This window comes from Tachyglossus aculeatus, chromosome X3, assembly GCF_015852505.1.
Source record: "Tachyglossus aculeatus isolate mTacAcu1 chromosome X3, mTacAcu1.pri, whole genome shotgun sequence".
NCBI classification, from domain to species: domain Eukaryota; kingdom Metazoa; phylum Chordata; class Mammalia; order Monotremata; family Tachyglossidae; genus Tachyglossus; species Tachyglossus aculeatus.
This window is the reverse complement of record NC_052099.1, coordinates 5,906,394-5,921,565: the sequence shown is the minus strand read 5'-3', so window position 1 is coordinate 5,921,565 and position 15,172 is coordinate 5,906,394. Positions and strand designations below refer to the sequence as shown.

Genomic DNA, 15,172 nt, shown 5'->3' with positions numbered 1-15,172 from the left:
GATTATCTCACAGTAATTAAAATCCCGAGGTTTTCCTTTGAAGACAGTCTAGCTTTTTAAAACCCCGAGCATTTGGAATTTACACTTATATTGCAGTTGACTTTGGGTCCTTTATCTTAACTGGAAGGCAGATGTCACTGTTTAGCTTCAGAATCCTGCTTCCGTAATCTTAAATTTAGAGAGGTGGAAAATAAGACAAACTGCCAAGGTCATATCTCTGGGGAACATTTTTAAAAAGTAAATGTTCCAATTTGAATGGCAGCCTACCTACCTGTGGGAGGGAAAACAGAAAAAACAAAATTAGAAACCACAGTGCCATAGGTATTTTTGGTCAGGGAAAATGCAAATTATACTCACCTCAGTAATAGGGCAATATGGGTGAATTTATTTGAATTGAATTGCAGCTGGATCTTAAAAGGGCCTCAGCCAAAGTTGTTAGCAAAATTAACCTTGTTGCTTTTTGCTTTGCCTATGATTCAGAAAAATGTGATCATCTGAGGAGATGGGAAATGGCTTTTCAAGTATCTGTTATAAATAGAGCTTCAAATTAAGTTATATGAAGCTAGAACTAGGACCAGGTTTTTTTAGGTCTTCCTCCCTCCCTTCTCCATCTCATGACCCTCTTTCATCATTCACCCTTTCACTCACATCTTCTCCCTCCACCTCCCTCTCCCTCTTTCTCCAACCACTCCCACCCATCCAGAAGCTGAAGTGGAGGTATGGAGAGGTGACTTGGCTGTTGGTTTGAGGGTGACAGTCAAACCACATTGTCTGAAGCCCAATATGAAAGTACAAGTCTATGAATATATCTGAAAATTTGGAATGTAACCTTGTCAATTCTATAGCCATACATGGTGACTAATTTTTGACCACTTTTATTTTTAAATGTTCAGAAGAGTATAAATGAGCACTTCCTAATTTGTGGATTTTCTAATTGTAAATATACTTTTGAAAACAGTCTGTAGGAGTTGCCTGGTAAAATATTTGGAAGAAAATAACACTTGCCCCACGTGTAGAATTGTTATACACCAGAGTCACCCTCTGCAATATATCGGGTAAGTATACACAATGTGAAAGACAAAAAATGTATAATTTAGCAGTGCATGAAAATAGCCTTTCCTAAAGTAGTACGTTAATGTTCACTATATTCAAATTAAATGACTTTTCCTTGGTTGCCAGTAAAACCCATGATGAGGTTATTTTCCCAAATTGCCCTATATAGATGTATCAGTCTGACCTTGGGTAATGACAGCTACTGCTTGGGATCTGCTACGGTTCTGTTCTAACTCTTTGCCCCGTGGACATTATAGCATGTTGGTTTAAACTGAGCCATCTTGGATGTTATTTCATGGTTATCAACGACTGTATTCTATAACTTCAATTTATGCTTCATTGCATCCCTGAAGAGCATCTGCCTGTCCTGTATAAGATGGCAAAATATGGTTGTCAGTGACAGTCATGGAGGTTAGGTTAGGTTCCCGAAAGATCCTTTGGGTGGAAAAAACTAAGGCTTATGGAACATGGGGGATGAGGACCACCCTAGAGTTCCCTCCCACCAGGTGATGTTCAAGCGGTCGTGTTGCCCCCTTCACCTATCTCTCCCCCTCCCCCCTGCCTTCTAAGCCTGTTAATTTGAATGTTGTTCCAGTGCTAAAGAAAATCGCATTAAACTGTTAGTGTTTAGTGGTGTCTCATTGAGGACACCACTGGTGAAATTCACCTGAGTGCTTGTAGGACTGAAAAGGGCAATGTAGGCCCCGTAGCCCTGGCCAAGTTGGGTGCGCAAAATGGCTGTCCCTTATCGTGGTGTTGGCTTCACATTTGCAGCACCTGACACTGTTTTCTCTTTCCCTTGTCTCTCTCCTTTCTTCCTCGGGAAGCTTTTGTCAAACAGAGCCACTTTTTTCTTGCTAGCCATATGCCGCACCGGCCCAGTCTCAGCAATTAACTCCCAGTCTTCATCTGGGATGCTGCATTCATTGTCTGAGGCATTGTTTTACTCAAAAGGTTTCCTCTGCCGTCCTTCCTTTTGGTTTCCCAATTTCAGAGCTCCGTAGGGCAGGAGTGTGGATATCCTACTGTCACTCATTCTCCTCATGGTCCTAGAGAGTGGCTGGCAGGGGAAACCTGTGTCAAATTGATGTGGGCTGCTTGTGAGCCCAACCTCCTATAGGAGGATGGACTGTCCTAAGGCTCTAAAGGGAAAAGGGAGAGAACGTGTTCCTGTGGCTGTGCCCCCTCAAGCACAGGCAGCACCATTTGGTGGCAGAACGGCTGGCACGTGCTGGCAGCCATTTCGCTGTCTGCACAGCCCTAGTGGGCCACTCTGCTCCCCACTGGCCTCTTAACCCTGGTGAAACAGCAGGTGGAGATAGCCACTCATGGCAGCAATTTCTGGGTTTGAAGCTAGTGGACGAGAATAAGGGGAGGGGCAGCGGAAAGCTTTCCTTCACCTGCGACTCCCAAGGGTGTCTCTTATTTCACCCGTGGCAAGCTCAGGGGGCACGCGGTGAGCTGAAAGAACTTGTTCGGTTTTATGAGGAGTATTCTGTTTTAGTATCTACTTTAACCATCCTAAGTGGTGGGGTTTCAATGAATTCCTGTTGGGTATATTTTTATTACCAGTTATACTTAGTAGCAGAAATGCGTGTAGTGGCAGGGGAGAGGGAGCGCGAGTGGCACCGTTCAGGCCACGAGCGCGATAAGCTATTCCCCTGGACAAGGTCTCAGTTCTGACGTTCCGGGATTGCGGCTCGTCTGTCGTTCTTGACTCCAGACACCGTCGTCATCACCATCGTGACTGCAGAAACACCGTCCTGTATTTTTAAGTACCGGAAAGTGGCACTATTGTATTAGACTACATTTTAGGAATCGTTTGCCATTAATACATTGTGCCCAACTATCTTTCCCTCCGGAGGGAGAGAACGAATGGTCTTGAAGCCCACCAAGGGATACGTACACGTGGACTCAAGTCAGGAATGGGGTGGGGCCGTGTGGGGGAGGAAGGGGCTTTTGCCACATCTCTTCATGGGCAGTACACCATAGGAATCACAGCATTGCTGAGTATGGAGTCAGAGTCTGGGAAGTGTGCATGTGTGTAAGCATTTCTGCTTTGCTGCCCTACAGTATCTTTTCAACATGGCCTTAAGGAGCTGTTTTGCATGGGAGCTAGATGCGCAATAGCACACTCAGTTTGCCGGAATGATGTTGTGCTGGATGCTTAAACATCTGGAAATGGAAGCAGGAAACAACCCTCTGCTTCTGAATCACCTGCAGAGGAGAGGGAGGAGTAAGTCTCTGTAGAAATGTTCAATCCTGGCTGTAGTTTAGCCCCAGCACCTGCTTCTGTGATAACTATCAGCTCAGGTCCAAGCACTTCACACCTTTGAAGCACCACCTTCTCCACACCCTGGCTGAGGCTTTGGCCTCACTGACTGTACCTCAGTCCTCCAAACCTGGCCTCCTGGCACCTTTACTCTTTCCTGCTGCTAGTTCACCATTGCTAGTTCACCTGCACCTCTCAGGAGATTTTTCAAAAGGTTCTGTCCTTTCCTCCAGTAAACAAACAAAAATTTCCAGGAGATAACAGTAGAACTGGATAAGTAAGTGGGGGCTAAAGTTCAGGTTGTGTCAACCATTCAAGGGGGCCGGAGATTACCCTCGGAAAGAATATGGCCACCTGTATAGCCCATGGGCACTAGCTCTCTTACATGCTTCCCTTTTTCTCCATTCCAACTTGTTCTACTGGAGAAGTTGCCTAATCAGCCCCTGTGTCCATAGATTCTCTCCTCTGCCATCCATTCAAGACAGGTGACCTGTCTTCCTTAAGCATTATCATGACACTCTCCTCAGCTGCCACTCGCATTGAATCCGAACTCCTAGCCATGAGCTTTAAAACTCCCCATCGGCTGGATCTTCCTCCCTTTCTCCTCCCTGTACCCCCTATTTGCCCTCATCCCTTCCTCTTCTCAGCCAAATGAACCCAGGTTCTTGTGCTCCACAAATGATCCCCTAACTTTGGAGCCTGGCCCACGTCATCCCCCGGGCCTGGAATGCCCTCCCTCTGCCCATCCGCCAAACTAGCTCTCTTCCTCCCTTCAAGGCCCTACTGAGAGCTCACCTCCTCCAGGAGGCCTGCCCAGACTGAGCCCCTTCCTTTCTCTCCCCCTCGTCCCCCTCTCTATCCCCCTCATCTTACCTCCTTCCCTTCCCCACAGCACCTGTATATATGTATATATGTTTGTACATATTTATTACTCTATTTTACTTGTACATATCTACTCTATTTTATTTTATTAGTATGTTTGGTTTTGTTCTCTGTCTCCCCCTTTTAGACTGTGAGCCCACTGTTGGGTAGGGACTGTCTCTATATGTTGCCAACTTGTACTTCCCAAGTGCTTAGTACAGTGCTCTGCGCACAGTAAGCGCTCAATAAATACGATTGATTGATTTATGTGCATTCCATGCCTGCTGCTGGGACTTTTACCTCTTTTCCAAGCCGTTTCCCTCCTCCATTCCTTGGAAAACTCTCTGAAAAACTCACTTCCTCCAAGATGTCTCACACATGAACGCTTACCTAAGTGCCAATGCTACTCTGTCTGCAGTTTATATAATAGTCATGATTCTGTTGTTTGTATTCCCATCTGACTTTTAATGCATATGTTTCTGATTTTCATTGTGTATATCCCCTCCCTCTTCTCCTGCCTTCCTCCCCCCATTATATTGAGCGCTCCCTGAGTACGGTAATTTGGAATCCTACAGCATATAGTAGTGCTGTATATGCATTGGTCAGTAAACTACGTTGACCAATAAGATACGAAATTCCTGAAAGTGTGGGTGTATAAGGGGGAAACTTCTTAAAGGGATTTTATGTTTTTATATATACCTACACATATATGTCTGCTTTTCAGGTTTAAAGATGGTGCTTCTGTGAATGGGAGTCTCATCTGCGTACAAGTGTAGTTAACAAGATCAGTGTGTGCCTGACCATCCCCTCTTCATCAAGTGCATGTACAGATTGTCCACTGCTGCTTTGTTGTATTTATTACCCACAGTGCCTGACCTGTTTACAGTCAATCATATTGTGTGCAGAGCACTGTACTAAGCGCTTACAGTTCTCCCTGGGCATCCCAGTCTTCCTGAAGCCTCTACTCCAAGGCAGTCATCCCATTTCTGATTGCTGTATGCCAGGGCTGATCTGCCTTCTGCTGCTGTCTCCTAGCTGTCCACTACTATGCCACATTGTGTGAAGTTTTGGGTCATTGTATTTTTAAGTGTTTCCTCTATCCACCCTGTGTACAACTCTGCCATTTCAGTTCAGTGTAAAGCAGTTGTTGGGGTATCATGCAGTCATCCATCCCCCACACATACGTGTCACTCAACGGAGGGGTGATGCAATGAGTGTTGCTTGGGTGGTGGTGGGCTGACTACATTCCAGGGTCTCATTGTCCATGATTCCCATCTCACCATTTGCTGTTCAGTATTACACATAGACAGGGTCGGTTGAAACCGCTATAGACTTTGGGTGTGTCAGATGCATGTAGGTCTCCAGAAAGAAGACTGGACACTTTAATTTTCTCTAGGTCTTCAGGTTGGTTGAATCCATTTTATTATTTGGTGCCTCATTCTGAAACAGGTACCTGCATCCTACAAGCTGGGCAGCTCCTTCTCAATCTAGGGATTGACTTTGTAAATCAACAAGTTAGGAAAGTTTGCAGGATTAGACCACTTTTTGGTCCAGCGGATACTGAAGGAGCATGGTTCAGTGACCAGGCTAGGGACAGGCACACAGAGTGTACCATGTTCCAAGACCTACCATGGAGCCGTGACCGTACAGGGGTATCTGTTTCTAATTTGACCGCGTTTCAGTCAGAAACCAACCATGGAAACGTCTGTGCTCCGGTGATAAATTTCAGATAAAGAAAAGGCACGTGAGCTAACCTTGAGCCATTTGACTGGAAATGAGTAAAAGCCAGAATGTTTATTAAAAAAAAATTGCCCAGATCTAATAGACGCTAAGTGGCACAAGATAGCTACGCAACTCACCAACGTACATGAGGAATATAGGAAGTGGAGAAAGGTCCAAGAAGATTAGCAAAAATGAATTAAAGGCATGGCAAACAAGTCAAAGAGAAACTATTAAAGAGATGCAGGTGGTTTGGGGAAAAAATGATCAAGCAGTGATTTAATAGCTTATAAATGACGAATTAGGTAAGGAAGATCTTGACCAGTTCTCCGTTAACACAGGCGGTCCATCTCAACTAGAATATGGCTTTATTAACATTCTTCCTAAGACCTTTTTCCTACCCTGGGGAGGCCAAGTTCCACATGCTCCAGATAACAAAATGGCACCCAGTTTTTTGCTTAAGGGGGAAGAACACAATGAAGCTATCCAGATCAGTGGTTTTTTTTGGTCACTCAGCATTAGTGTATTGGGCTATACTGTATCCCAAAGAACAGTGGGTATAGGACCAAATCTTGCAAGGCTGAGTAGCCCAGAGTAGAGAAGTCAGCTGCTTATCGTCCAGCCTGAAACAAAAAATAACTGAAAGTGGATTTTATTTCCCTCTGTAATAAAGTCCCAAACCCAATTATAAGTTTCTTAGAATCTGTCTCAAATGTGTACTCTGTTATTACAGGCCTCATCTCTAAATCCCCTCAAGAAACATCCCGAATAGTAGTGATTTATGCATTGATTAAAATAATTAGCATTATTAATGTAACATTATTAAGTGAGTCAGCCTACAAGGGGTTTCACCCCTAAATCCTGCCCCTCCCTGGAGTTTTTGATCCATCCTCCTCTATCTCTGTTCCCTTTAGTCGAAGCCAGCAGCTTGAAACCCTAATTTAAGCTGAAAATCTTGTTGGGAAAGGGAGAAGAGGGAAGCTGAGGCTGGGGAAAAGGATTCATTGCAAGCAAGATGATTCAGTGTTAATAAAGTTAGACTTTCACTTCATACGGTATCATCTGCCCAGTTACTTTCACCAGCAGTATTAGCTTAGGCCTGGGAGTCAGAGGACCCGAGTTCTAATCCCAGCCCTGCCACTTGCCTGCCTTGTGAGCTTGGGCAAGTCACTTAGCTTCTTTGGGTCTCAGTCACTTCATCTGTAAAATGGGGAGTCAATCCCTGTTCTCTCAGTCCTTTAAACTGGAAGTCCATCATGGGACAGCAACTGCATCTGACTTGATGAGCTTGAGTCTATCCTAGCACTTAGTAGCGTGCTTGGTACATGGTAAGCGCTTAACAAATAGTGCAATTATTTTGTTTTTCTGGTCTGGTTAGGATCAGGATCTCCAAATGAATATTTTTCTCATCTGGGGCCAGAGTATTGGAGCACGTTCTGTTTGCCGATGGCCCGCTGCTGCCCCAGCCCATGCCTTAACAGGACTGGGCTTGGCACATTACAATCAGAATCTATCCTCAATTCTTCCTCTCTTTCTCAGTAATGCCTGTTATTTGCCAGTCAATCCAGAGACCAAGGTCTGTGGCCCAACCAAACGGCCGAGGCTTTCTTAGAATGCAGGCCTAAAACCATCATGGAATTTATTGGAATTCCAGAAAGGATTGACCCTAATCACCAACACCAAAACTCTGTAGTTTCCAAAGTTCACATGAGGTTATCACGTGCCCCAGTGGGAACCGATCTCAGTCATTAATGGCATGAATTTCCTAGCCCCTGTGTGACATAAATTGGGGTTCTGTTATTGCTGGGGGGTTTTCATTGCTGGTGGGTTTTTTTTTTGTTTTGTTTCTGTTTTTTGGGAATGAATAGACTTGAACTACCTCAGCCACCGGACTTTGAAAGTTATAACAGGCCCCAAAGGAAAGGCGGGACTCTATAGGGTACGTTTTCCTAGCGTGAATGATGCCAGATGGTAGATTAGAGGTAGAGCAGTAACAGAGCTAGGCAGCCAATGATCCCAGTATCCATCTTTCTCTGCCCGCCTCTCACTCCTCTGCCCCCCATGCTATCGGTTCCATCATACCAATGATCAAATGTCCTCTGAGTTAGTCAAGTCCTGGATATATAGTATATGTGCGAAGCAGAAACAGCAAGTCCAATTGTTTTAGTAATTGAAAATAGCATTAGGACTTTTCAGTTTCATCATCTGTAAAAACCCAAGGTTACCTGGGGAGAGGAAGAAATACTTTAGACTTTTTGCTAATCATTTATTTTCAGACTTTATGCTAATCTTAAACATCTGTGCTTCACACCTCGAATAATACTCATTTCTGCCACCTTGAATTTGATTACAGAGCTTTCCCTAGGTGGAAGTGGCTGTGATTGAATCATGTTGGATTTTGTTTTACTGAGAGTAATATACTTGAGGACTGAGCTATGTATAGTTGATCGTATTCTTGGGCACCTAAGTCTGGGGTGTTAACTGATTACCTCGTAGGAGACTGAAAAGATGAATGCCTTTGATTAAAAGTGTTCTTTATATTTTGGATCATTTTTCTTCTACCTTTTCGCATGTATTTGACATCTAAGTCAAGTGACATGTGCAAAAAATCAGTTTTGTGAAAATAGAATTTTCTTGTGGTAGCACAAACTTAAACACCCATGGCTTTAAACTCATTATTTTCCCCCCACGTGAATTGTTAGATATATTTCATGTAATTTGGTTTACTGTGCAGTGCAAGCTAATTCCACTCTTGAGTTCCAAACCTGTTCAGTATTGGAGTTTGATATTAAGCAGTTACCTGCAGAATAGAAATGGCAAAGTTCAACGGAAGGTGGAATTGTAATGATTCTAATGTCCCCTGTTTTGTTTATTCTGCCAGTCATGACAGAACAATGCAGGATATTGTTTACAAACTGGTACCAGGCCTGCAAGAAGGTAAGTCATGGTATGTTTCATTTGAATAGTAAAATAGCTACACTGCTAATAGAAAGTGCTCACTTTTCCCCTGAAACCATCCTTTTGAGCTGCTCTCCAATTGGCACCACCATTATGCTGCATAATCTTGGGGTGATTTTTAGCTCAAGATTCCCCCTCATTCCCACAGGCCAAGTTTGGCACATCCTGCCCAGAGAGACTGTAGCTTAGGTTTTTCCCATCTTTCAATCCCCACTGCCAGAGCCTCTGTTCAGGCTCTGACAACTTCTCACTGAGGCAAACTCTGATCTTTCCCTTCTAGGAATCACCACTTCAAATGTTTCCTATTTGGTGCCACCTTACATTCTGTAGACAAGATAATGCATCAAGTGTGCCAATTTGACTTCTTTTCAAGGCCTACTGGAAAGAGCACGGACCTGGGAGTTCGAGAACCTGGGTTCTAGTCTTGTCTCTGTCACATCGGCTGTGTGACCTCGAGCAGGTCATTTAACTTCTCTCTGCCTCAGTTACCTATCTGTAAAATGGGGGTTCAGTCCTACTCCAGCCTACTTAAACTGTGAGCCCCCTACGGGACAAGGACCGTGTTCTTGATTAACTTGTATCTATCCCAGTGCTTTACTATTATTATTGTTATTATTATTTGCAACCCCTCTTAACAGTCCTCCCGTGACTCCCAATTTCCCCTAGAAGAAGTACACCATTTTCCAAGACATTGTAGGGACTGCTACTATGATTTGGGGATGATGATGATGTGCTTATTATGTGTTAAGCACTGCTCTAAGCGCTGGGGGAGATACAAGTCAATCTGGTGGGGCACCGTCCCTGTCCCATGTGGGGTTCCCGGTCTAAGTAGGAGACCGACCAGGTTTTGGGGGTTATAAGTACAATAGTTTGTCCAGGAAAATATTCATGCAGGCATGCTAATACTGACACCTCAAGATTCAGGGGAAAAGGTCTATTTAAAGTATCATTTAAACAAAATCACATAAATATAGCCTCTTGGTGCGAAATTGCTGTCTCATCACCATCAATCAGTGGTATTTACTGAGCACTTACTGTGTGCAGAGCACTGTACTAAGCATTCGGGAGAATACAACAGAGTCCCCTGCCCATGAGGAGCTTATAGTCTGGAGCAGAAGATGGAGCTAGAAATCACAGAAGGAAATATCCCTGGACTAAAGCAGAATTGCTGTCTATTATCACAGCTTTGTTTCTAAGCCTCTGGAAAGGCCCCTGGGCTAAAGTGACTATTGGAAACCTGACAGACCGTAGAAATACCTCTAGACCATAAGCTCCTTGTGGGCAGAGAATGTGTCTACCAACTGTTATACTCTCCCAAGCACTTAATACAGTGCTCTCCACACAGTACATTCAAAATATTTTAAAAACGTCTGAGGGATGCAGTTACCTGCATGTCTTCAAAAGATTTTTTTTCTTGTGGTTTTCTAAAAGGATATTTAAATCTTTTTCAAAAATGCTAAAATTGTATCCATTTTTGTCATTCCATTTTCCATCTGATCCTATCTCTCTTAAATTCATTCTCTCTCTTTCCCGCTCATTCCTTCTGTCACTTACTTTTTCTTGTCTTACCTGTCTAATGGTTCCTCTTGTAATTTTCTCTTGAGTTTTCCCCTCTTGGTTAGCTCCATATGTTTGTGTCACTCACCAAAAGATGCTCTGCTCATTCCCAGACTTAACTTTAAGATAGATCTCTCACTCTGTCTCTCTGTCTCTGTCTCTCTTTAGAGCTATATGCACATTTCCTCCCTGTACTTGAGTGGTAGGGTTTTGGGAGATACTGGCCAGTGTGCCCACTCAACTTTGCATGGCAGAAATGGCTGCTTATATAGATTTTTTTTAAGTTAACAAGAAAGGATGAAACCAACCTCAAGCAACTTAAAGAACAGCCATTATGGCAGTTTCTCTGGTGCTGTATATTAATCGTAGAATCATGGAGATATAATCTCTCTTCCTATCCTGAAGAAAACTGTTACTCAAACTGATTCTGAAATGTATTTGTTTACCCTTGGAAAAAGAAAATCTGCACAGAGAGAGACTCCACCAGCTCTGTTCTTTCTATTGTCCAACCTAAATCCCCTCTGATGCAATATATTCCTATACCCTCTTATCCTGGCCTCAACTGAAACAGATATAGCTGTTCATGTTTACCTCTACAATATTACCTCTACCAATATTGTCTAACCTAAGCTTTTCCTTGCTGGGCTAAATAAACCCAATTTTTTTTTCTTTCCCGAGGGCTGTTTTCCCACCTTTTCAGCATAGTCCCTTCTGGGCTGCCTCCACATTCATTGAAGGTCTAAAATCCTGTAAAAAGAGAAGTATTCTTTATTGTAGTAGCTTGTAAAGAGCAAAATTCAGGATGAATCTAAACACCCCACCACAGTTTTTATTTGGCTTACAGCCCAGGGAATTGGAGGAGTGAACGATGACACAGTCCCCTGAACCTTGGGATAACTTCGGGTATCTGGGATGGGGTCATTTGAGGCCAGGTTTTTCTCTCTTCGTTCTCCGTGTTTTGTTGACATAATAATAAGCAAATATTATTTCTCAAACAGAAGGTTCCCTTAATGTTGTTACAAGCACTGCAGAAAAAATTCAAGTAGTTCGGTGTTGTAACTATGGTGTTGGTAGGGACAAGAGAGTGTGAAGGGTGCTACCCAAGCCACTTAGCTCTCTAATCAGTCAACCAATGGTATTTATTGAGTGCTTACTATATGCAGAGCACTGTACCAGTACAACATTCCCTGTGCCCCAAAGGAGCTTACAGTCTAAAGGGGGAGGCCGACATTAATATAAGGATCTTGCAATTAATTCCTCTGTATAGCGGATTCTTGGTCCTGAAGTCTTAGGATCAAGGTTCATCTGCCTTTTGTGATGAGAGATTCCATCGTCATCATCATCATAAAGTAGTTGGTACTTAATAATAATTGTGGTATTTGTTAAGCGCTTACTACGTGCCAGGCACTGTTCTATTCTTGAAATTGGTGGATTGGATTTTCTACTTCTCTCCCTTCCCCTAGTCTTTTGTTAATAATGGACAATTGGCTCTCCAAAAGGCAGGCTTAATAGAAGGGAGAAGACAGGGACGGAGTTGGGATAATTCACAAACTGAAAAATCCAGCGTTGAATAGTAGCTGGCTATAGCCCAAATCCCAAGGAATATTTGCTGTTGGTACTCGTTTGGTGATGTGGGAGCAGTGAGGTTGGAAGGAACAAAGAGACTGTTAAAGGATGGAATTACTTTATCATCATCATCCTCCCCCTCCTCATCATCATCATAATCATAACATCTATTAGATGCATTTTGGATGCCTGGCATTTTTCTAGGTGCTTTGGGGATATATATATAGAATAGACTTAGTCCCAGCTCTTGAGAAGCCTACAATCTAAATGTTTCCTTTGCTTCTAGTCTTCACTATGATGTTCTGATCAGTGGTCTTATTTCTGATGGGCAGGATTTTGAGGTAATTTGGAAACCTCCTGCTGGTCTTTTATTTTAAAAGTTAAATTTGTTTTTAATAGCGGAAATGAAAAAGCAGAGAGATTTCTACCACAAATTGGGCATGGAAGTGCCAGGGGACATCAAAGGAGAAACTTGTTCTGCAAAGCAACACTTAGACTCCCATAGGAATGGTAAGTTGAACCTTTCAATGAGCGATTGAAGAGGTCAAGTATGAAGGTGTGATGTGCTGTACTGAGTATGATTAAAAGCCTTTCCCTCCAAGGCCTTAGCCTGCCCTGAGTCCCTAGTCTCAAGGAGTTTACATTCAGAGGTAGCGTACATTTCTTCTTCATTATCACCATCATCATCATCACCATCGGTAGTATTTGAGTGCCTGTTCTGTGCAGAGCACTGTATTAAGAGCTTGAGGGAGTACAGTTGTTAGTAGACATGATCTCTGCACTTAAGGGGTTTATGATCCAGGGGAAAGCATGGTAAAATAATTTATCAATAGGATGAAGGAAATAGGGCTATGCATATGAGAAGGTGCTTCAGTAATAGGGTAGGTAAGATATACACAAGTGTTTTGGGTGGTTATGAGTACACGGGGGTGGAGGTGACATAGAAATGCTAAAAGAGGAGTTGCAAGGGTTGGGGCCATATGACCTAAAGGGATGAGAAGTTAATTGGGAAAGATCTCCTGGAGGAGATGCAATTTCATTTATTTCTTGTATTTGTGAAGACAGTTCCTTTCCAGTATTTTCCCACAACCCTTTGTATAGGAGGTACAGAAACCATCGCTTGGATGGTTATGAGAAAAGGTAGGGTAGAATGGGGTGCTGGCCTCCCAGGCTGTGGTAAAGTTTGGCACTGGGATCTAGTTGTATTGGTCCTTTTGGTTGAGTGTACTGTTTTGGATAGATAACAATTCTTTTTGTTGTCGATTTAGTTGATTATCATCTTAAGTTTATAACGTATGGTTTTTTGAGGTGGGGGTTATGAGGGGTGTGTGTGTGTATTTGTCTCTTTGGGGGAAGTGAGATGAAAGCATTTATTGTTGCATAAGTAAAAAAGACTGATTAAACCAAATCCTTAAACGATATGGAGTTTTTACCTCTCTCTTTTGTTGAAGTTCACTAATTTCAGAACTGGAAAAAAAAAAGGCGTGAGCTCTTCTCTAAGTCCTTCCTGAGGACTGCAGTCTAACGATAACAGTGTCATTGCACCACACAACTTATTATGTGTTATTCTGTAATTTCATGTACATTAAAGTTTTTCTTAACTTGGTATAAGCCCAGCTGTGGACAAGCAAACCACACTGTTTCATTGCTTCTCCACCCGTCACGGTTCAGTTTCTCCTAGGTGATGTGTTCCTAGAACGCCTTCTTCCTCATGTAAAATGACCTGGGAAGTGGAGAAAGGCTTTTTATGAACAAAATTCTGTGGCCCGCTTCTGAATGTGTCAACTTTGGTCTTTGTTTACGCTTTTGTTCGGGAAATCTACCTATAAGTTTTCAGATAAATATTTCTCATGTGCATTGACTACATTGTGAAATTGAAGTTGCCCTATATTTTAACATCTTGGATTAGTACAGCATTTTGCATTTATATTAAAGGTGAAACGAAAGCAGATGACACTTCCAACAAAGACACATCAGAAGAGAAACAAGAAGAGGATAATGACTATCACAGAAGCGATGAACAGGTAGATTATCTCCCCCTTCGTCGCTAATCCTTTTTTTCAAGTATTGATATTCGTATTTTTTCTGAATAACAGAATGCGTCCGTTAATTGAATGCTCTGTCGAAGCAAAATGCTTTTCTCTAGGATGCTTTTGACAGAGGATTGAAAGCTGAATTGCCAGAGAGAGGTAGCTACATATTGACAAGGAGATAATGCTGGTTTCTGCCTTTTTTTCTATAGCTTACATATTGAGTGATCTGCCTAAAACCGATAATGATTATGGGATTTAAGTGCTTACTGGCTGTGCCAGAAACTATACTAAGTGCTAGGGTAGGTACAAGCTAATCAGGTTGGACACAGTCCATGTCCCACATGGGGCTGAAGTCTTTTCCCCCATTTTACAGATGTGGTAACTGAAGCCCAAAGAAGTGAAGTGCCTTGCCCATGGTCACATAGCAGACAAGTGGTGAAGCCAGGATTAGAACCCAGGCCCTTCTGCCTCCCAGACCTGTGCTCTATCCACTAGGGCCTCACTGGTTCCAAGTAAAAAGAAAGTTACAACCCTCTTATCACTACTTATGTGTCAGAGTAGAATTTGGGGCCTTTCCTCTCCCCCCAACACCCCCCACCCCCCCCCCCCCACCGAATCCAGTACATTTTTGGGGACTCAAAAGCATTTCTCATCTGGAATCTCTTTATCACTTTTTAGTTCTTTATCTCCATTTAGTTACTCATCTTCCAGTGACTTGCTGTTGCCATATTTTACGCTGATTCTGTGTCCTTCATATTGAGCCTAAATTTCAATCTCGTCTCAAGAACTGTTGCCTGTTAGTTCCTCTCTAATGTTAATGTCTCTCTAACTGTTCCTCTCTAATATTAACCCATTCGGAAAGTAGGTCTGGGGGGAGTGCAGTGAACTTAAATGATTGCATCCTTGCCAGCTCCTGAGCTGAACCACTCACCTCCCCTGATGCCCTGGCTTTTTTCAGTGCCCATATCCAGTAAGATTCTTTCCAGGTTTTACCCATTTGGATAGTTCTGTTGCAACAGTCCTTTTCTTGAATCTCTCTGCTTGTATTATGAACAGTTTGGTGCACTTCCATTGGACATCTTGAGGAACAAATGTACCGACCTCGGCAAATGAATGTTAGACTGAACCTCGATGTCCACAAGCTCAGCATGCA

General features: G+C 43.0%; 1 protein-coding gene across 5 annotated transcripts in view; it reads left to right on the top strand.

Annotated features, from left to right (window-relative positions):
* PCGF3 (polycomb group ring finger 3) overlaps positions 1-15,172 on the top strand; it is an 88,214-nt gene that overhangs the window by 66,217 nt on the left and 6,825 nt on the right. For 4 of the 5 annotated variants that reach the window (XM_038770179.1, XM_038770180.1, XM_038770182.1 and 1 more), the window contains exons 3-6: positions 959-1,055; positions 8,787-8,842; positions 12,386-12,496; positions 13,922-14,010. In XM_038770179.1, coding sequence (XP_038626107.1) covers positions 959-1,055; positions 8,787-8,842; positions 12,386-12,496; positions 13,922-14,010 — 353 coding nt within the window. Of the gene's footprint in view, positions 1-958; positions 1,056-8,786; positions 8,853-12,385; positions 12,497-13,921; positions 14,011-15,172 lie in introns of all 5 variants that reach the window. The other variant, XM_038770181.1, reaches the window with a different exon arrangement.